The following is a 20,918-nucleotide window of genomic DNA, read 5'->3' on the forward strand; positions in this document are numbered from 1 at the left end:
CAGCAAATCAAGTCTTTTTATCTTTCTGGGAAATACTATCTGTTATGCTTTTGATAATGCTTTTCCCAGTTAAAACACTATGATTTGAATATTGCTGTTGGAGTGGCTGTGTAAGCAAACAGAATATTAATGGGGAAAATACTTTGTTTTTGTTGTAGGCATTACCACCAGCTCCAGTTCAGAATCATACAAACAAGCATCAAGTATTCAATGCATCTCTCCAAGATCATATTTATCCAAGCTGTTTTGGGAGCACTCCAGATTGGAATAGCTCTAAATTTATAAGTCTTTGGGGTTCAGAGGTGATGAATGACAAGAACTGGAATCCTGCTACATTTTTGCCTGACACAATTCCTGGTGAGGGTTTGTTACTACTTCACACTGACTAGTTAAAAGCCTTATGTTTTATGTTTCTTTTCAGGAATGGTGGGTTTTATCACTGTGGTTTTTTAAGATGAGATTCTGGCAGATTTGCTGCCGCTTCTACTCCAGTTGGTCTGAAAATTGAAAAATAAATTCTACATACTGGGGAAAAGATGCTAAAGGCAAACAAATAATGTGCTGGTTTTCACCTGTGGCCATTGTAGAGTTATGTTTGTCTTCAGAAGTTTAGTATTGTAAAGAAATGGCGAGTAAGGGGAAACTTAAATAACTTGTAGACTTCTCCTCGAACGCCTGCCTGATTTCTACAGGGTAGTAAGAGCGCTGGTAACGAGGCACTCTGTCCTACTTCTTATAATGCACACAGAAAACTGCATTGTCATTCAGAAAGACAGAGGCATAAATCAAAAAAAAAAGATTAATTTAAGCCAGGAAGCATTTGGAAATCCTAATGGTTAAAGTGAAAGAGAATAAAAGGAAAATTAGAGAAAGAGAGAAATCTTCCCATTCACATCCTAGCAAATACTGAAAAGCCTTTTTTATTTTATTTGACTTGTATCAAAAAGGAGGCTTGGGGTTTTTGTGTGTTGGCTTTCTTTTTCAGACTCATCTGCTGCTTAGTTGTTCAAACTACTACAGTGGTACTTAAAAAGAAAGGCATTAAAAACATCCAGAAAACTTCCCCAGTAGGACAGCTCATCCATTTACAAATGTAGTTGTGGGTAGCTGTTCCAAGAGATGATTGGTGGCAGACTCATCTGGAAGGTCTATCAAAAAGGTGTTTCTGTTAACTGGAATTTCAAATAAAAAAATAAATGGTTTATCATTTTGTACTGATAAAAGGATATTACAATTTTTTGTGGCCTACCTGGATTTCAGATAGTGGAGATTATATATTTAGCATGTAAAATGTTGTCCAATTAAAATTTTTAAATTATAAATGGATGAAGATATCTGTAGCACATTTGCTACTTGTTAACTCATTTAGTATCATCCTTAGAATTCTATCTTTAGGGTTTGTGATTCTGCTCTGAGACTTCCCAGCACATTTCGTTACAGCTACGTTATATGGGAGGATAGAGGGGGGAAAGGAGGATTCCCTTCACTAATCCTACTAAGCCAACATCAACAATATATCCTATGTCTGCATCTGAATTATTGAATGTGTAATTCTAAATCCTATAAAGACACTTGAGTAATTGTGTGATTGCTAATTACTCTGTGTGTTTCAATTGAAGGGAGTGATATATTAGCACCGGCACTCTCAGAAATAAGACCCGAAGCACTTCCTACTACATCTAGCAATGAAACAACAGCAGTTACTGACAGCAAGGAGAAAAAAAATGCTGCAAAGAAGAAATGTCTGTACAATTTCCAGGATGCCTTTATGGAAGCTAATAAAGTTGTCATGGCAACCTCTTCTGCCACTTCTTCTGTCTCCTGCACAGCAACTACAGTGCAGTCAAGCAGCAACCAGTTCAAGGTATCATCCAAGAGACCTTCATCGATAGGTAAGGATTTGTAACTCACATACAGCTTCAGTAACTGGCTTGAGTACATTTAGCTAACCATAAGGATTTATGTAAGTGATTAATTTAGTAACACTGTGCATCTTGATGATTTTTGTCAATTGCTGTTATTACTCTCGAGTTACTCTCTGTACTTCTGGATGGAAGAACTTTGTGAAAGACTTTAATGGTAGAGTTAGAAATTGGTAATAGAAATGAGTTGAAGTACTGCTGATTTTTACAGAAGCTGAGAATATACAGTACTTTATATGATTTTATGGATAGTTGATGGGAACTCACTAATTATTTTTAACTGTGTTTTCTTTTTCCCCCGTCATTTAGGTGAAGTGTTTCACAATATTAATAAAGAGGACCATAGACATTCTGCACCAGTTGCACCACGAAATAGTCCTACCAGTTTAGCATCCCTTCCTTCACTGTCTCCTGCCGCACTGTCTCCAGCCTCCACACCACATCTTCCAAATCTTTCTGCTCCTTCTTTCCCCAAAACTGCTGCAACAGCCCCTGGATTTGTGGATCCTCATTCAGGTCTTTGTCCTACTACAGTTGCACCTCCTACTTCAACCACAGACAGCTCTGTAAGTGCCCCACCAAGTGTCTGCAGGTAAGTTTGTTGTTATTTTTGCCATTCATTTTTTACAATAGGAAGGAAATGAAAATACAGATGCCTCTTATCCTTTGCCACGGGTTGTAGTGTGAAAGCTGTGTTTGTGTTCAGCACATGAAACAAAGTGCAGATACTTATGTAACTTGGTGTGAGACTTGACAAATGCTATTTCCATCGTGGAGTCCAGTTACTGAATTTAGAGGCTTGAAAACAAGTGTTTGCTCACTTTTAGAAATGTTACCTATTATATACAAGTCAAACTGTTCTTTCTTACTCTAATTACTGGTTAATGATTGCTGCTGCTGAGACACAGGCCTCCTCTTGTATAACATACCTGTTTTCAGTCATTTTGGTATTACATGGCAAGAGGGAATGGAAAGCTGTGAAAACTTAATTGTAAGTTCTAAATCTGTAGTTGTAAATTGTAAGTTGTAAATCTAAATCTGTAATTTAGCTCAAAATATTAATTGGTCATACATGGTCTTGAAACCTGCCATGTAGTGACACATTTTCCTGACTACATTTAAGTCTCCTTGGGTATCAGTCCTACCATTTATACAGTGGTTTGAGTGTGGAAGGATATTGTGATTTCTGAAGGTTTTCAGAGGTCTTGGAGGTGGGAAGGACTTTGGTGGAGCTGTCTTCTGTAGTGTTAATGTACTGTACTGCTGACAAGGGTGCCAGCTCTTTGATGTGTCTGAAGGGTGGAGGCATAACAGGAAAGCAGTTGAGTCATTGCTCTAAGCTCTCTGTGACCTTTAGGGCTGTGATCATGGATGCTATGAATGTAGTCTCCTGGCTGCTGTAAATTTTCGGAAGATGTGAGATTTAGGCAGAGTTTGGTAAATGCTTCTAAAATATCGTTATTTCTGGTATTAACTGGTTTTATTGATGAGATCTCAAGATAAGTAACTCTTCTTTCATACTTGAGAAATTATTGCAATTTTGTAAAGAATTTTTCTTACCTGGTGCAGGGAGATAATTGAATATGGTTGCAGTAGAAATCCATTTTTTATCATTGTTTCCAGGTGCTAACATGATATTTTTCATTTGTTAAAAAAAAAAGAAAATGAACTGGGAGAGACCAGGAGCAGTGATTGTATTCTGGGGAGGAGGAGTGAGGCTAGAAAGATTTATACATATTCTGTAGATAAGGCAGACTATGCCCTGTTTTCACCTTTCTTACATAAGAACAAGGAAATACTAATGATAGACAAGAAAGGGGATTTTTTTTCATACGACTTTTTTCTGAAGAAAAACACTTCAGTTTTAGAGGACCTGGGCAGTAGAAATATGTGCCCAGTTACACAGAGCTCTGAGGGAACCAACTGCCATGTACCTGCTTATTGAAGAGATGTGCTAGTATTTCCCCTACAAAATCAAGGTGCAGACAGAGTAATGGGACCTTTTAGGTTTTAGCTGATCTTGGAATTTTGATTTAAGTCAGGAGCTCGAACATCTATCTAAAACCAGGAGATTTGCAACTGCATTTGAAACCCTGTTGATGCCACAAGTGGTGAGATGGGCAGCAGTTTCAAAACTATTCAATTTTAAAAAGCTAGGGTCACTACTTCTAAAAAACTTCACCTGTTTAAAGCCAAGAAAAACAGTTCCAAAACTCTTTAGGCTGCTTGTTCAGGGAGTCACTAAATTTGGTTTTTATAGATCACCCTTCTGTGTATCATTTTATCCTTCTGCTTGGTTTTGAATTAATCCATTTCCAAGCTAGTTGATGAAGGCTTTAGGATTTGATGCATCACTGGTGGCTGATATCCCAGTTTGAGAACCATTGTTCCTGGTAAAGGCAGGAACATGTAATATATTAAAATATATATATATATATAAAAAATAACAACATTATATACCTTATTTGTTGTCATTAGGGTTTTATAAGCTTTTTTTTTAATTTAACATAGTGATCCTGATTGTGAGGGCCATCGCTGTGAGAACAATAACACGTATGACCATCAGCAGTATGATGGAGAGGAGAGCCAGGATGAAGACAGCTGTTCAGAGCATAGCTCCAGTACCTCAACTTCCACAAATCAGAAGGAAGGAAAATACTGTGACTGCTGTTACTGTGAGTTCTTCGGCCATGGAGGAGTAAGTTTCTGTACTTTAAATTGCTTTTGTTTGCTTTTTTGTCACTTACTCATCATCGGTTGCATGTGATTTATCAGCCTGCGTCTTCGGGGGTGGCATTGGAACTCACTCAAGAAGTCGTAAAAAGAGTTAAAAAGTAATTTTCCTCTTTGAAATAAACCTTTCCAGTTCAAAGCATTTAAGAGCAATAAAAATGACTAGAAGATTTAGGAAGCAACTGACTTGGATAATAAATGCCGTGTTTGACTGAAACTGCAAGCAGGGGCATTGAGCCATTGAAATAACTTTACAAAATTCATTCACTCCTCTGTAGTGCTGTAGTTACAATTAATATGATGAGGTTGGGTAAAAGTATGCTTTATATAGGGTATTAGTTTAAATCTTTATGGCAATTTATGAGCTAGTCTGCCATCTGTAAAAATAGCAATCCTCAAAGTATTCACTTTAATACGATTTTTAAAAATGAGAAAAAAACCCCAGAAAAAACGCTAGGTTCTTAGCTAAAATATAGCACATTAATTTTTTCTTAACTTGTAAATATTATATATGGCCTGTTTTTGTAATCAAACTGGTCCAGTCTGAGTCACTGGCATTTTTCCTATTTGAAGTAAAAACTCAGTTTATGTGCTATGTATTTGATCAGGTCAGTTTCCTAGTGATTTAAAAGCCCCTGCCCTGTGGCTCAAAGGGGCCAGGAAGGGAATCCCACTTCTCTTTGCATGTTCCCACCATGTGCATGCTTGATTTGTGTTTGATAGTTACCTGACTGCATAGTAAGTTATTAATTTTGCTGAAGTGGCAGCACTTGACAGGATTTTTAAATTAATAGGCTTTGTTTTGCTGGTTTAGCAAGTTAAACCAGCCCATCTGCAAACAGATGGGCACCAGGTACAGGAGCAGCAGAGAGGGTAAGGCATCAGGAGGGGAGGAGCAGTGAGGAGTTGAGAGGCAGGAGCAGCAGTTGGGAATACAGATGTGGAACATGATGCAAGGATTCCACTTGCAGCAGTGTTAAGTTATTGATGGGACTCTGCTGGAGGGTGTGTTGGCAGGCTTCTGTGCAGGGTAGTCAGCCCTTCACAGGTACAGCCCAAAGGCCTTTGTAGCCCAACCTCTCAAACAGACTTCATGGGTAATAAAAACAGAGCAAACGTCTGCTCCTCTGAAATTTTCAGGTACAGCATACCAATCACAAGAGAATATGGAAATAAAAGTCACAATATTTTTTTTCTTGCTTTTAGAGGTTATTTCTTTTTCTTCTCCCTCTTGCCGTCCTCCTCAAGATCAGCTGTTTTTTTAGTTGGAAAATGTAGTTCAGAAGCTAGCACCAAGTCTGGCAGATCTGTTGCCTGTTAAATACACTTTAGGCTCACATACAAATAATGAGTTTGATAGTCAGGTTTGGGCCTCGTGTGTTATTTGAAAGGAGAGTATTTTGAAATTTCAAAAGCATTAAGTCAGTGAAATTTTTCCATATAGTCACTCATTTTTTGTCATGTCCTTCAGCCTCCAGCTGCACCAACCAGTAGAAATTATGCAGAGATGCGAGAAAAGCTTCGTTTACGTTTAACGAAAAGGAAAGAGGAACAGCCGAAGAAACCGGATCAGATCTCTGAAAGGGAAAGTGTTGTTGACCATCGAAAGGTGGAAGACTTGCTGCAATTTATAAACAGCTCTGAAACCAAACCCGTAAGCAGTTCTCGTGCAGCCAAGCGAGCCAGGCATAAGCAAAGAAAGGTAAGACATAAAAGTATGTTTATTCTAGACCTCACATTTTTGAATCTCTGCATTCCCCTTAAGTATGCCACTGTATACTGATTTATCCTAATGCTGTAATTGTTTTTCTCTGTTGTTTGTGGTGCATTGCCAGTTTATTTTTACACAACTGGCTTACTTGTTCTGATGCTACCTGAGGAGTTACATACTAGACTGGGAGGATTCATCAGAATGCCGTTGTCATGTGTTTTGGTGCAAGTCAGCTTTATACTGGAATTTCTCACACTTCAGAAGGTTATTTCTGAGTATTAGAAATGTTACAAATTTTATTGGTTTGTAGTGTTGGTGTTTAAAAGCAGGGGAAGTTAGAAAGTCAGTGTTCCTGTCCTGGGATAATGATTTTGATAAAGTAACTCTGTGGGAAGCCAGGAAACATGAGTCAGTGCTTTTATGAGAGAGGAAGAGTTGCGATTTGGTATTTTTAGAATAATTGCACTGAAGACCTTGCTGTCCTGATTGACAGAGGTTATGTGCTGTGCCACGTGATGACACAAAGGGTTATCCCGAGCTGGAGTGGCAAGCTGCAGAGAGGGGGCAGAGAAGAAAAAAATTACAGGTTGCTTTCAGATAAAAATTGGCAAAAAAGATTTCTAAAAAACTCCAATGTGTAACAGTGAAATTATTTTTTTGGAAGCAGTATTTGCTGAGGATAATATAGAGGAAATACGAAAGAGGAATAGCAGAGGAAATACCCTTTTCTTTTAAGCTGGAACAGGCAGGAAACCTTTTCTTAGAACAATTCAAGTTATCAGCCCTAAGTATAAAGTTCAAGGCACAATGTGATTGGTGGCTGAATGTTTTTGATTTCTGGTAAGCCTGTTATGTGACCACACTGTAAATATTTTCTCGTTCCTGGATTTTCTTCTGGCGCTGCTTCTGAATTCTTTAAATGCTTCCATGGGTTTGGAAGACCTGATGTTCACAAGTTAAGTTCTTTATGTTCATATTCTAGCACTATTCAGCATCTTGAGGGTTTGGTGGATTATTTACAAATAAATTTAAATTTGTAAAATTTGCAATGCAGAATTCACTTTGCTCTTACAGTGCAGTTTGAGCGTAAGAAGTGGAAAAATTTCATGGGGTCATTCTCATGAGTCATTCTCATTTTTTGAATGACTTCTGTAACTGAAAGAGTCATTCTCATTTTTTGAATGACTTCTGTAACTGAAAAAGTAATGCCATACATGTGCCTCTAAATGTGCAAGACAATAAACAGTCATGGTTGTTCTCGTTGCATGGCTTTGTTTCATTTTGCTAATGATGCAAGATGAATACTGCACAGCAAAGTTTTAGGCATTGGCATTAAAGGCTGCAAAATCCCTTATATTTTTGTTCTGATTAATGAACTGATGGCTGACAATGGAAAACTACCATCCTTAGAATTTTTGACAACTTCTAATGTAACTATTACTTACTTAGTGTTTCGGCGCAGAATGTTTTTAATGATTTTTCTTCCTAACATACCTGATCTCTGTAACAGAGCAACTCTGCTACCATAACAAGAGAACAGGTAAATGACCTGATGCAAACTGGAGTTACCTTAGAAATACATGCAGTCTTTGAGAAGAAAGCTGCATGCTTTGTGGCTATAGAGAGCTTTGACATGAATTTAGGCTTAGCAGTAGGGAAGGTCAACAGTTGGTGTTAACAATAGTCAAATGAGTTACAGAAATATAGAAAATGTGAATAGAGAAAGGATTGTAATGTATTTAAAAGGGCAGCCTTTGTGCACTTATTTGTTTGCTCTGCAGACTTGCAGATTAAAGTATGTTCATGTGTTCACATCCTAGGATTTAGAGTGTTCATAAAGAAAAGTAGTAATAATCCCTAAAACTCTTCATTTCTTCATTTCCAAAACATTTGTCACTTTCAATAAAACTATTGTTGCTTTGCAGCTTGAAGAAAAAGCTCGACTTGAAGCTGAAGCCAGAGAGAGGGAGCATCACCAGTTGCTTGAGGAGCAGAGGCGGCGTGAGGAAGAAGAAGAGGAGAGACTGAAACAGGAATTACAACGGCTCCAAGAGCTTCAGCAGCTGCGGGCTGTAAAGAAAAAGAAGAAAGAGCGAACAAGTAAGGACTGTCCGAAGGCAGACCTGCTCACTAGGAACTGCCAGGCAGTGAAGGAACCTGTCCCAAACTCACCTGAGGACATTCAGAATGGTACCCTTGAGCAATCAGAAAAGATAGAAACCTCAGCTGGTTCACTGTCAAGACATGTGAATCACACAGAACAGAGGCCAGTTCTAGAGACGAGCTGTGAACTGTCCAATCCTGTAAACACTAGAGACTCGAAGCTGCTTTATCAGAAAGAGGGCAGTGTAAAGCAGCATGAACCCCTCTCTTTTCTGCTTGATATTATGCATCAACATAAAGAAGGAAACAGCAAACAGAAACTAAAACAGATGAACAAACAGTGTGTTGAACAAGTGAAAAAGTCCGTTGAAATCCCCAAAGCAGCTGAGATTCAGACTAAAACCAGAAACCAAATAGAATCCAAAGCAAAAGCAGCAGAGCTCCCACCACTTGCAGAACCTAAAAAAGATGAGAAGAAATTAAACAATAACAACAAAAAACAGTTGAACCATGTAAAGGAAGAGAAAGCACCCGTAACAAGTGAATCTCCGTCACCAAATGAACAGCAGCAGAATAATAAGCTAATACTTGCAGATTCTCCTCAACCAAAAGGCAAGAACAAGAAAAACAAGAAGAAAAAAGGGGACAAAGTCAACAATTCCATTGGTAAGTGTGTAAGAAAGTTGAGGAACTCGGATTATTTTCTGTTCTTGCCATTTAATTCCAGAAGTCTGACATATTTATCTTCAGGCATTCCTGCCAATATAAGTCAGAGAAACTGAAAAACTGGTGTCAGAAAAACTCAAGTCATCGGAATTACAATTAGGAGATGAATACTGTTTTAGTTTAAGAAGTGTAGAATGCTTTCAAAAACAAATGAATAAATGTATGCTCTAGGTTTTGTAGGGAGTTTTGTCAGGCTTTCCAGGAGACCGGCTTTTTTTTCTTACTTAAAATAAATATATTAATTCAATAGTATGTTGAAATCTATTTTGAATTTCTTTAAAAGCAAAATTGTTTCTCATACAGAATTAAGAGCATAGCATGAAGTTGGTCTTACTCTTTAGGCAAGGGAAATAAGGGGATTCTGCAGTCAAAGAATGGTCATTCATGCATAAATATGCAGGTTTTTTCAGTGGAAATAATTCCTTTCTTGTATTAATTATATCAACAGGTAAGTAAATCAATTCAGAAACTAATTTACTGTTTTTTATTTGCCAGAGTGACAAGTTATAGTGGGACGTTAATTAGTTGGTAAAGCTGAGTGTGTTCTCCATATTAGCTCATTCTAGTAAACAGATTTTTTTATTTCTCAGAAATAATAAAACCATACAAGATTAAGTCGAGCAAGTTGCATTTCAATAATTTTATTTCCAATTTGTTTTTGTTTGCCTGAACACATCCAACATCTAATACCATAGCTGAGAAGCACACACAGTTCTGGCCCATTTGCTTTGTCAGCACAATAGTCAAACTGCTGTTCTCAGGTACCTCTTTGTCCCTGCACATCCTTGGTCCCTACTGGGACTTCCAGTTGGGATGGCAGTTTTGTGGGATGGATATGTCTGCTTGGAGCACCCGGTCATTCCCCAGGGTTCACCTGCTAGCTGAGCGCTAATGTTGCGTAAATTCAATGTACTCCAGTTGTCACTGCTGTTCTGACTGGTAAGCACAGCAACACAGGAGACCTTCGTGCCTGGGCAGTCTCTGCCAGTGTTTCAGAATCCTTATGTTTGTTAAGCTTTGTTACAAAAGTGGAAAGCTAATTCTTGGTTGCAGGAAGTGCTAGGAGTTTTTTAGTGATTTCATGGTTTGGATTGGGTCAGCCCACTATCTTTGTTTTTAAATCTGATGCCTAATGTTTCCATTCCATGTAATTTGGGCAGCAATACAGTATGGAACCGTTTTCTCTTAGTTCTTGTGCATATTCTGTTGTGGCGTGTTTGGGTTTTGGCTCTTTTAATTTACCAAGAAGAGTGTACTCCAGTGATAGGAGCAACTCCAGAACTGGGAGCAGAAAGAGAACACTGGAGACATTTGAAGGAAAAATATGGGAGAGGGTGTTTAGTGTAGGAGGATGCGGGTACCTTCCTGCACCCTTTTTTTCTCCTGCTTAAGTCAAGAGTACTTAAAATTTCCAGAAGTTAATGTTTAAATGTGAAAAAATAACAGGGCCATGTTTCTGAAATTGTCAAGAAAAAAATGTGCTGTTCTCAGTAGACTTGGGACTGGATTTTAAGTAGTTCTGACTTAAGAGCTACAAGAAAGATACTGTAATATATGATTTTTTATGTAGGTGTTTTTGGTTTTGTTTTTGAGATAAGGGGTTATTGTACCAAATTAGCAAAGACACAAAAATTGAACTGAGAAAAAAACCAAGTTTAGAATTAGGGTAATTGAGAGAACATGAAAAGAGGGAAACAAAGCTAGAGGGTTTTAACTGAGTTTTCAAATGAAGTGTTAAAGCAGTGAATGTTACTGCTTTTGGTGAGATCTGTTTCTTAAAGAAATTTCTTCTGACAGAGTATTTTTACTCCTTGTTATAAAAAGACTGAAGAAATCTAGAAGTGTTAGGGAAGCCCTGTGTTTGTAGGGCTTTCTGCTTCCTCAGAAGTAAGCTGAATAGCAAATACATGCAACTTTTGAAGCTACCATGAGTGTCTTTACCGTGAGTTGCCTATTCTCATAGTCTCAAGGATTCTGTAGCCCAGGTGTTTACTTGGTGGTTTTGGTTCCTTTCTTTGTCTCACCCTTTTTTTGGAATGTATTGTAAAGCTGCTTCAGAAATGAGACTGGAGTGTATAAGCAGCAAGAAAGTAACTTCAAGAGGACAATGTTCAAATTGGTTTCTGCAAAAATGTGTGGTTTCTGATGCATTTCTTTTTAAAGTCCAAAAGAGAGCCATATGCTGAGTTAGTACAGTATATAACTAATATATAACAGGCACTGTGGTGACTTCTTTGCTATAGCTGAGGCCATACAATTCAAGTCATACATTAATGTGTTAAATATTTGGGTTTGGTTTGTTGGTTTTTATTATTTTAATAAATTCTAGTGGTTGCTAGTGTGACTTAAACTCTTGCAGACATAGCCTGATCATCATGTCCCAGAGGGAGTACAGCAACTCTACAACCCAGAAGTTTCAAAGCATTTTTCTTTATAAATACTGTTCTAAAAATGTTTCTAGGGCTACGTTTTTAGTAGTAAGACCAATAATTTCAGCTATCTGATTCATCAAGCCCTGTGTATGATTTGGTTACTCTTATGTGTATTCCAGGTTTATGGTATCTTTTGCAGCCTTTGCAATCAGTACATTTACTGTCAAATCATCTCTTCTTTACCAGTGTAACTCCTTCAAGTCACTGCAGAGATACTAGTACAGGGGTTTTAAGAAGTGTCTTTTTAATTATAAGTGTGTATTAATTCAGCATAAATATAAATAATGAATAGTCTATGAGGTTTAGTCAGTTCTCCAAAGACATCTTTAATGCATCTTTCTTTCTCTCTTCTTCCCCCTTCCTTGTGGAATCTAACAGTGTCATCATTTTTCCTTTGTAGATGATGTGTTTCTACCCAAAGACATTGATCTAGACAGTGTGGAAATGGATGAAACAGAGCGAGAAGTGGAGTATTTTAAAAGGTAAAGTAATCTCTGTGCATAAAGCTGTTGTTGCTTCTTCCCATATGTCATGGTTGTAAAACAAGCAAAAACAACACCACACCAAGTCATAAGTTAGTTATTAACTCCTGGCAGAAAAGCCTGTGTTGTAACACCTCAAATCCTGTTACAGCTGGCATTCTGAACACTGTAACAATCACCAAAGCTGTGCTCTGTAGGCACAGCTCATAGCTGAATAGAACAAATTCAGAAGTGAGTGCTGGAATTATTTATGTGACTCCCAAGTTCTCATCAAGGCCTTCAGAATCTTCTAAATTACCATTATTTATAAGCAAAGTTTGTGTGAATATTTCCTTTATTAGCCAAATACTGATTAGTGTTTAAAAAAAAAATTACTAAGTTTCCAAACAGGTACTTCAGAAAGGTTTGTTCATTTTTTTCTTCCTTGTTTGCAGAAGCTGTTAGTTGGGAATTTTATACTGTACATGAAGTAGAGATGTATAACTGTGGGATAGTGTCTTGTGCCTGTAACAGGAGATGCTTATCCTAGAATCATAGAATGGTTTGCACTGGAAGGAACATTAAAGACTATCTCATCCCAACCCCCCTGCCATGGGCAGGGACACCTTCCACCAGAACAAGTTGCTCAAAGCCTCATTCATCTGAGTGTGAATGTACAGTGACAGTAAAAGAACAGCACAAACCTGTGCTTGTGAAAGTTTTTTCTTCTGTACTTTTTGGTTGATTCTGGGATTTGTGCATCATATTGAGAGTTGGACTCGATGATCCTTGTGGATCCCTTCCAACTCAGAATGTTCTGTGATATTAGTTACCTCTAAGTTCCTCAAATATGAGGAGACAGCTCATATTTAAATAGTGTAGCACATGTTCTTCCATAATACTGAAATCTGTTCAGGTTTGTTCTTCAGTGGTGTCTGGTTGTGCTGGTTCCCCATGACTATGTCTAGTGAGCCTTTCATTATGGTAGCCAAATCTGTAGTGTCACACATAACTCGGTTTCCTGCAATTAAATAATTTAGGACTCAACAGTAGTATTTCACAAGCCACTTGTTACAAAAAAGGACTTTCAGTATGGATTTATTTTCTAAATTTATATAGTTTCCATAGCCTACATGCCTGGGATGTAACGTGTGTCTGGATCTTAGAAAGAACTGAGTACAGCTACTGCTTATGATTGCTACAAAATACCTGTATCTGATTATGTATGGAGTTGCAATGTGCAAGACAATGAAATTGTCACATGTACATAGTCTCTAGTCTTAATTTTTTTTGAGTGGTGCCAATTAAAGTATCTGTTTTAAATCAAAGTGTAGGTTTTACAAAATGTAGGTGAAATACGGCATGTGTTAGATACTGACAGTGTTGATATAGCATAAGCATTTGTTATGGAATATTCTCAGCTTCCTTCAGCTACTTAATGCCATTAAGGCACCTTTAATGCCTAGGTTCTCTGCTATTTGGTAATTCCCAGCATAATACTTGGAAGGCTTAAAAGCATGGCTTGTTTTAGTAACCCTGCATGGCAATTGAGCTGCACAGGCCAGCTGAAGTCATATTTTTCACTCACAGTTCATTAATCATCTTTTCTTCCTGCTTTGTAGTGGTGTAATAGATGGATACTTTAATTACACCCTAACATCATGATTAATATTCCATGCTGCTTCTGACTTTAGCACAGAAAGAACAAAATAATTCCAGTTGTAACCTTCCACTGCACCTGTTTTATTGTGCTCCTTCTGTCTGCCCCCCCTTTTTTGGCTTTCAGTTGTTACAGAGGTCCTGTAACCTCCCAGACAGAGGTTTGCACTGCTTTGATGCAGTCATGCAGCCTTTAGTCTCAACAAGCTCCACCTTACCTCATGAAAGTTCTTCAGCTCAGATTAACAGTCCCTGTAAGGCCTGCATGTGGCAACTTTTTCCAGAGTTATTCCATAAACTGTGGTCAGTAAAAACAAAATAAGAGGATTTTTGTTCTAGGGATGTTTTTTCAAGGCACATGAGCTACTTATCTGCTGTATTATAAAGAGACTTCCTTTCCCATGGTCTTTGTCTCCAATGTAGCGTTGCTGTATTAAGAGAAGCAGCAGTGTTCCGTGCCATTGGTGATGCTGCTTTACACACCATTTACCACTCATTCTTACCCTTTCAAAACTTTTGATGAATACAGCAATGCCATTTCTGTTTCCAGTTGACATTTAACTTGCTTCTGTGCTGCTGAATGTGCAGCATTCTTTGCCTACCTCCTTCACTTAATCCTGATAATGCAGTGGTGTTAAAAGTAACTGGTTTATGATGTATTTGAGTGATGGATAAGTGATTTTTTTTTTATGTATGATTTTGTTAAGATGTTTAGTCTTTCTGAATGAGAGCTTCTCTCCAAAAGAGGGATAATACATGTGGTTTGATTTTAAGTATATTGGTTTCACTTTATTGCTTTCTTTCTTTTCAGATTCTGCTTGGATTCTGCCAGACAGACGAGGCAGAGACTTTCCATCAACTGGTCCAATTTTAGCTTAAAAAAAACCACCTTTGCTGCACATTGAAATGACACAATACAGGGAGGGAACCCTGCAGGAATCAACGAACGACAACTCCACTTACCTGTCCTGCTGTGCTGAGAGCTTACCTGGTCTTGAGCCAGTGCTGCCTTGCCTTGTCCCCAGTGCTGTGTGGATCTGCACTGAACCCTTTGGCCTGATAATTCTTGCGGACTGAAAAATTGCCACTTTCTACCTGAATTTGTTAGCTTGTGTGCTTGTAGTCTGTGAGTGAGACTTACTTGATTGTAGCTGTATGCCGTTGGAGTTGGAACAATAGCTCTTTTCCATCTCCTTCTGAATGCCTTGGCCTCAGAGACTTTAAATTGCTTAGGCTTGGGTGGAGGCCAAAATACTAGGTTGCATCATCTGCAGTGGCTCCTGTCACTTCTGCATCTAGCTATGTTTTGTCATTCTGACTCCTGACAAAGGAATGGACCTAGTCAGTTGTGCTTTCATCTGCTCCAGAATTCTCCTGACATGACTTCTTGAAAAAGAGGCTCTTATGGGACAAGTATTCCCTCAGTTCTTTCACAATCTACTGTTTAAGAGTGTACAAGTTACGCTATTTGTGTTTTGATTTTTTTTCTTCCTGACTTGTAGCCAGCTTGTGTAAGAATACTTGCAGAATGAGAAAATTTAAAAAAGAACAGTACTCACACTATCAAATCTGTTATAGAGTGTATAATTGTATTAACACTGAAGCCTAACTGGCTACTTTTTTAACATATTGTTAAGTAATATTAAAATCATGTCTTTCTTTTTGAAAGATGGAATACATTAGTATGGCAGATGACTTGTGTCTTGCTTTTTTCTGCATGGGTGGGGAAATGGAAGAAAGAAACATACAGAACAATTTTGTAAACTGAATTTCAGCTTTGTCAAAATTGGTCAGCGAAGGCTTTTCGACTTTAACGTATTCTGTTTGCCAACTCAGATGATAGGAAAAAGCATCTGCTAGTGCAAGAAAGATGTCTCCTGATTGCTGGAACCAAGTTTCTGTGAATTACTGTAATGTTTCTATTTCAGTGGGTAATTTGTGAGAAACCAGGTAATACAAAAATATCCAGTTTAATATCAGTGCAGTAGTGAGGTAGGTAGGTTCAATGCTGCTGTCAGGTAAATGGTTAACAATATAGTAAGGGTTTGCAGTTCCATGGTATGCCCAGTGAGAAAGAAGATGAGTGATTTAGGAGTTTGAGCTGTGTAAAGATAGTACTAGTAGAAGTTCTCTGATAATCAGTTCAGAAGACAGAAGCTTTCTTACTTCGGATCTTCCGCTCAGCACATATTTAAAAGTACAACACTGCTTCAAAGCCCATTAATGTCCTTTCCCAGAACCATTGCACAGTTTTCTTTCTTCTACTTGTTAACATATTTTTCTGTGATCCACCCCCTGGGCATGGGACTGAATTGCAAGACACAATTGAATTACACTCAGCTTTGGACTTGGGAGGAGGGTTTGACAGACGTTTGCTTTCATGTCCCCTGTGAGGCACAGATGTAGCAGGATTGGGTTGGCTGCAGACCACTGAAATATCTACAATTTCACATCCGTCTTGTCTGTTCTGCAGCTCCTATCCCAGTGTGTGCTCCTGGTGCAGAACGTAGTTGTTCAGCTTATATGCAGCCATTGTAGGTAAATGGACCCTCAGTCTCCTCCTGCAGAGGGGATTTTGAGAACAATACCTGTTTTCAAAATATAATTCAGGGACATAAAAGGGACATCTTCTATTCTTCTTCAGATTAAAGTTGAGGAAGGGATTAATATCTTAGATTCACATTTTTTTGTCAATGGATTTGTTTGCTTGTGCTGGAGGAATAGCAGCTCAAATCTAAAAGGTAATATCCATGCCACTCAGCACCAGCTGTCCCAGCAAAACTAAAAAACTCTGCTCTTGAAGACACCTGCATCAGTTAGTGGAAAAGAATGAGCTTTATTCTTGGGATCATGGAGGCTTGTGCCTGTTGCAACCTGAGTTAGATCTTAGGGGGTTTTTTTATATATATATATATTAAAAAAACACATTACTGGAGAGATTCTTCATGTGCAACAGTGCTGGGGAAGAAATTGCTGTTAAAAGAGCAGAAGCTGGAAGCATATGTGAAACCCAGCTTCTCTGACTTTTTCAGTTCTAAACCATAACACAAGATGGCAGTGCATGTCATCACTATGGCAAGGATCTCAAGAAATTGAGACCTGGGTTGGGAAATCTGTTTGATGTCACATGGGTGAATATGGTTGCAGATCATACCTTCTCTAGAGCTGAAATGCTTTGAAAGTACTGAGATTTTTAATGGTACTAGAAAACTCATAGCATTTGTTTCCACTAGGAATTGGATAGGAAAGTTAGGTTTATTTTCTACTAACGAAGCATTTTAAAGAGTGACAGATGCAAATGACTGCTTTTCTTTTTTTGAGATCCTGGATGAAGACAACACAAGTTGTTCTTTTTGCATTTGAGGAATGTATGTATGTATTTGTAATATCCTTCAAAGATATTTGCCATGTGTTCCATTGTGGTGTATTGGTACACTTAATATGCTCCCACTCTAAAGAGAAAGCACCAAGAACAAGTCTCCATGGAGTTGATGTTGTGCACCTTGATGAGAGGTTAAAGGCAAATCATATTTTTTATAATAATTTCATAATTAAGTGAAGATAAGCGTAGTTACTCTGGGAGATTTGAAGGGATGTTGTCTCTTCTTCCAGGTAACCAGTGACATGGTAATATGTAATGGCCTCAAGTTGGGCCAGGGGAGGTTTAGGTTCAATGCTAGAAAATATTTACTGAGAGAGGGTGGTCAGGCATTGGAACAGGCTGTGAAGGAGATGATGGAATTACCATCCCTGGAAGTATTCAGAAAATGCGTGGATGTGGCACTTGGGAAGTGGTTTGGTGGTAACGTGGCAGTGATTGGATCAAGGTTGGACTTGATGATCTCTGAGGTCTTTTCCAACCCAAATGATTCCATGAGTCTATGAAAAATACTGGCTTCAATTCTACTGCTTTGTGGCATTGGGCAAATGAGTTAGTTACTGTTACTCCATTCATTAAATGGTTTTATTAAGGGTTTGCTGAATTACCAGCTTGTTTCTTAATGCCTAAATTAAGCAAGTGCCTTTGTAAAGTCTGTTGAGGTACAACTTCTTGGAAGCATAAATCATCCTCATTGGCATTGTGTAGTTCAGATAAAATACATTTCAAGCTAACTTTAAGTAGAGGAGACCTCTTTAAATAATACCTCATGACTAAGTTAAGAGCTCTCATGAGAGTTGAAAGGGGAGATAATTCCAAGTTTGAGAGTGGCCTGCTTTGCTAGCTGTACTGTAGCTTATCCCCCTGTTCCTTACTCACTTTAACCTGATGAGTATGAAAGATGGAATCCAAGTTCTGGAGGTGGCTGGTGGCTATCTGTTTTATGCCTGTCTGCTGATACCAGTGCTGCTGCTGAATCTGAGGGTGTGGTGCTATCAGGCTTTTCCATAATGGAAGAGGGCATAACTGCACAAAAGATGTGTACCTTGAACAGTGTTGACTTTGGATGCTCTAAGACAACCCTTAAACAGGGATGTCTTATTTCTGCTTGGCATTCCCTGCTGCTGCTTCCTGAGGTAATGTAACTGAGAGTTCAAAAATCTTCAGCACGTGTTTTTGGTGTGCCATCATTGGTTCCTAAAACTGTGTAGCTGAGGTTCAGCGTGCTGGCAACACAGATCTCACCATAGGCTGAGAAGAAAACTCCTGTGTTAAAAATTAATTCATATAGTGACTCTTGAGTGTGTAGGTGTTTGTTGTGCTCACTGCTGTTCAGAAAGGCTTAGCAAGTTACCTTCAGTTTCAGAGAAAGATTAGCTTGCCTTCATTTTAGTACGTTGTATCATAATTTAATTTATGAATTTAGAAATTTAATGGTTACCGGAATAAATGTTTGCAGTAATATTCACAATTTCACACATCTCCCAGTACAAATGAAGGTGTGCAACCTGCAATTGCAGAAGCTATTCTAAAAAAAAAAAAATCTCTGCTCGCTATGTTATAACATACATCTTAGCAAGATTAGGTGTGTAGTATCTTTGTTGTCTTTGGCTCTTTCTATTTAAACCTCCAGGAAATCGGAAAACTCAGACCTTTGATAGGGGAATTCTTTGAAGTGAAGTCACAGAACTGTTGATTTGTGATTCTCCTTTCTTCTTCCTGCCCACCAGAAAAGACTTCTAAGAAGAATTCTAGTTTTCCAGATTTTCACTGCCTTCCTAATGGCCAACAGCACGTCTGTCAGCTGGTATCATTTGTTATTTTGTTAATCATAAAAATATTGTATTTTGTACTGCAGTTACAAGCCCCTGATGTAAGTGAACTGTCATTGAAAGCAAGGTGTTTTTCTCTTCTGTTTTCCCCAGTGAGCAAAGAAGTAGCAATGCCTTTTTTTTTTTTTTTTTTGGGGGGGGGTGGTGCTGGGACAGAGTGGGGGGAGCTCATTTCTGTTTCTCACAGGTCTCTGTGTTTAGTTTCAGCTTTGCTGCTGCTTTTAGGAGAGCTGGGCCTCTCCTAGCTCAGCGCTTAGAGATGTGAAAGAAACACATTGACATACTCTGGATCTACATATACCCATGCTGAAAAACATGACAGGTAAACCTATGTTTTCCTGTAACTACTTTTGAGTTTTTTACTGGTTTGCTCAAAGGGATAAATACAAATGGGATTTTTAAATGGATGGTGTCAATTTCTATCTCTGAAAAACAAAAGAGTTATATTGATTGTGTCGTCTCTGATAGGTTCTTCTCAAGGATGTTTTAAAACCACCTACTAGTTTGAATGTCCCATTTTAGAATGGCTTGAAGTGGGTTTTCACACTTGAATCACAGGTCCATAGCCTTTAACACTGCTCTTTCATGAGAAATACGCAGTCTTTTTTATGTGTTGTTAATGGCTCCTTGGACAAAGTTGCCAGGAAAGCAGAGGGTTTGTAGTCTAGATGTTTCTTTAACCTGCCTTTTCCTTCCAGTATGTTTGTATTGCAGAAATACAGCAGTCCACAGATCTGCATAGAGGGATCTGCTGGACACTTCTTTTCTAGAAACTGCCCAAAGTCCAACCCTCTGCCAGTGAGGAGTGTTTGGGAATCTCATATCAACTCTTAATCCCCTTTCCTTGGCCTTTTTTTTTTTTTTGGAAGCTGAACAGAAGAGTAAAATGAAGATCTCAGTCAGTGCTGTAATACCCATAGGCTGACAGTTTTGGATTCATTAACTGGCAAGGAACATGTGACAATGTAATGTAAATACTTTCATCCAGCCTGCTGTCAATGAAGAGAGGAGGCAGTGGGCAGGTGCATAGTCTGTGAAGAAAGAGACATGTAAAATTTAAATGGAAGAAGAAATAAAAATCTCTACTGATGTTCTCACAAATGATTATCACCGATAACTGCATAAACTAGTATGCATTCCACACCAAGTGTGTCACTCAACCAGCTTACACAAGTTTGGTTTTTCTGAGGGAAAGATGTCTGGACTTGTTTTCCTGTTCTGGTTTCCCTTTAAAAGCCCGTTCACTCAAATCAAGTTGCTCCAATGGCTTGTGCTGGTTTAGGGGGAGCGGAGGAGTTGCATGGAAACAACATGACATTGTCCAAGGTTGTTCTGCTTGTGGCTGAAATACAAGATTTGAATCCGGGGGTTTGGAGTAGAAAAGCTGCCAAACTCATCAGACCAGATGAGCATATTGCTGCCTGCTGCCAACAGACTTCCTGCTTCAATCCACTTACCTCTGTCAGCTCTTGGGAGAGTGGTTTAGATAGAAACCTATCAACAGCAAAGCCCTCTTCTACCAAAAGGGAGAAAACATGGGAATCAAGTCACTTGAAGTCAAATATTTGACCATACATACCTTGTCTCATACAGTCTGTCTTCAAGACCTGATACAAGTTTTTGTCCAACTATTGCTTGAACACTAAATAAATTCCACAGTATTGCTAAAGGCAGTTAAGTTGAGGTTGTTGTGTTTTTATGGATGGTTTGTTTTGTATTAAGGGCAAATTAAATATAACCAGCTTGCAAGAAAGGTCCTCTTGGGACAGTCTTAAGAGAATAACAGGGAAAGCCAGGTTTTAAGTAACATTACATCAGCCTCTTTACTTACAAGTGTTGTTTGTATCAGGCTATGAGCTCTTTGCTCTTGTGAGTGAAATTTCATGGCTGGAAGCAGAGTGGGAGTTGTGTAGACTTGCTGACTGAAAGATGTGATGGCTTAGGAGTACTGAAAGTGGGA

General features: G+C 38.5%; 1 protein-coding gene across 2 annotated transcripts in view; it reads left to right on the plus strand.

Moving 5' to 3' along the window:
• Positions 1-15,422, plus strand: part of FAM193A (family with sequence similarity 193 member A) — a 78,143-nt gene extending 62,721 nt beyond the window's left edge. For both annotated transcript variants that reach the window (XM_040065270.2, XM_040065271.2), the window contains exons 15-22: positions 159-357; positions 1,620-1,892; positions 2,232-2,514; positions 4,434-4,620; positions 6,127-6,357; positions 8,292-9,135; positions 12,028-12,109; positions 14,559-15,422. In XM_040065270.2, coding sequence (XP_039921204.1) covers positions 159-357; positions 1,620-1,892; positions 2,232-2,514; positions 4,434-4,620; positions 6,127-6,357; positions 8,292-9,135; positions 12,028-12,109; positions 14,559-14,652 — 2,193 coding nt within the window. In that variant the 3' untranslated portion in view covers positions 14,653-15,422. The remainder of the gene's footprint in view (positions 1-158; positions 358-1,619; positions 1,893-2,231; positions 2,515-4,433; positions 4,621-6,126; positions 6,358-8,291; positions 9,136-12,027; positions 12,110-14,558) is intronic.
• Positions 15,423-20,918: the final 5,496 nt, after the last annotated feature.

Source organism: Hirundo rustica, chromosome 5 (genome assembly GCF_015227805.2).
Source record: "Hirundo rustica isolate bHirRus1 chromosome 5, bHirRus1.pri.v3, whole genome shotgun sequence".
Classification (NCBI taxonomy): domain Eukaryota; kingdom Metazoa; phylum Chordata; class Aves; order Passeriformes; family Hirundinidae; genus Hirundo; species Hirundo rustica.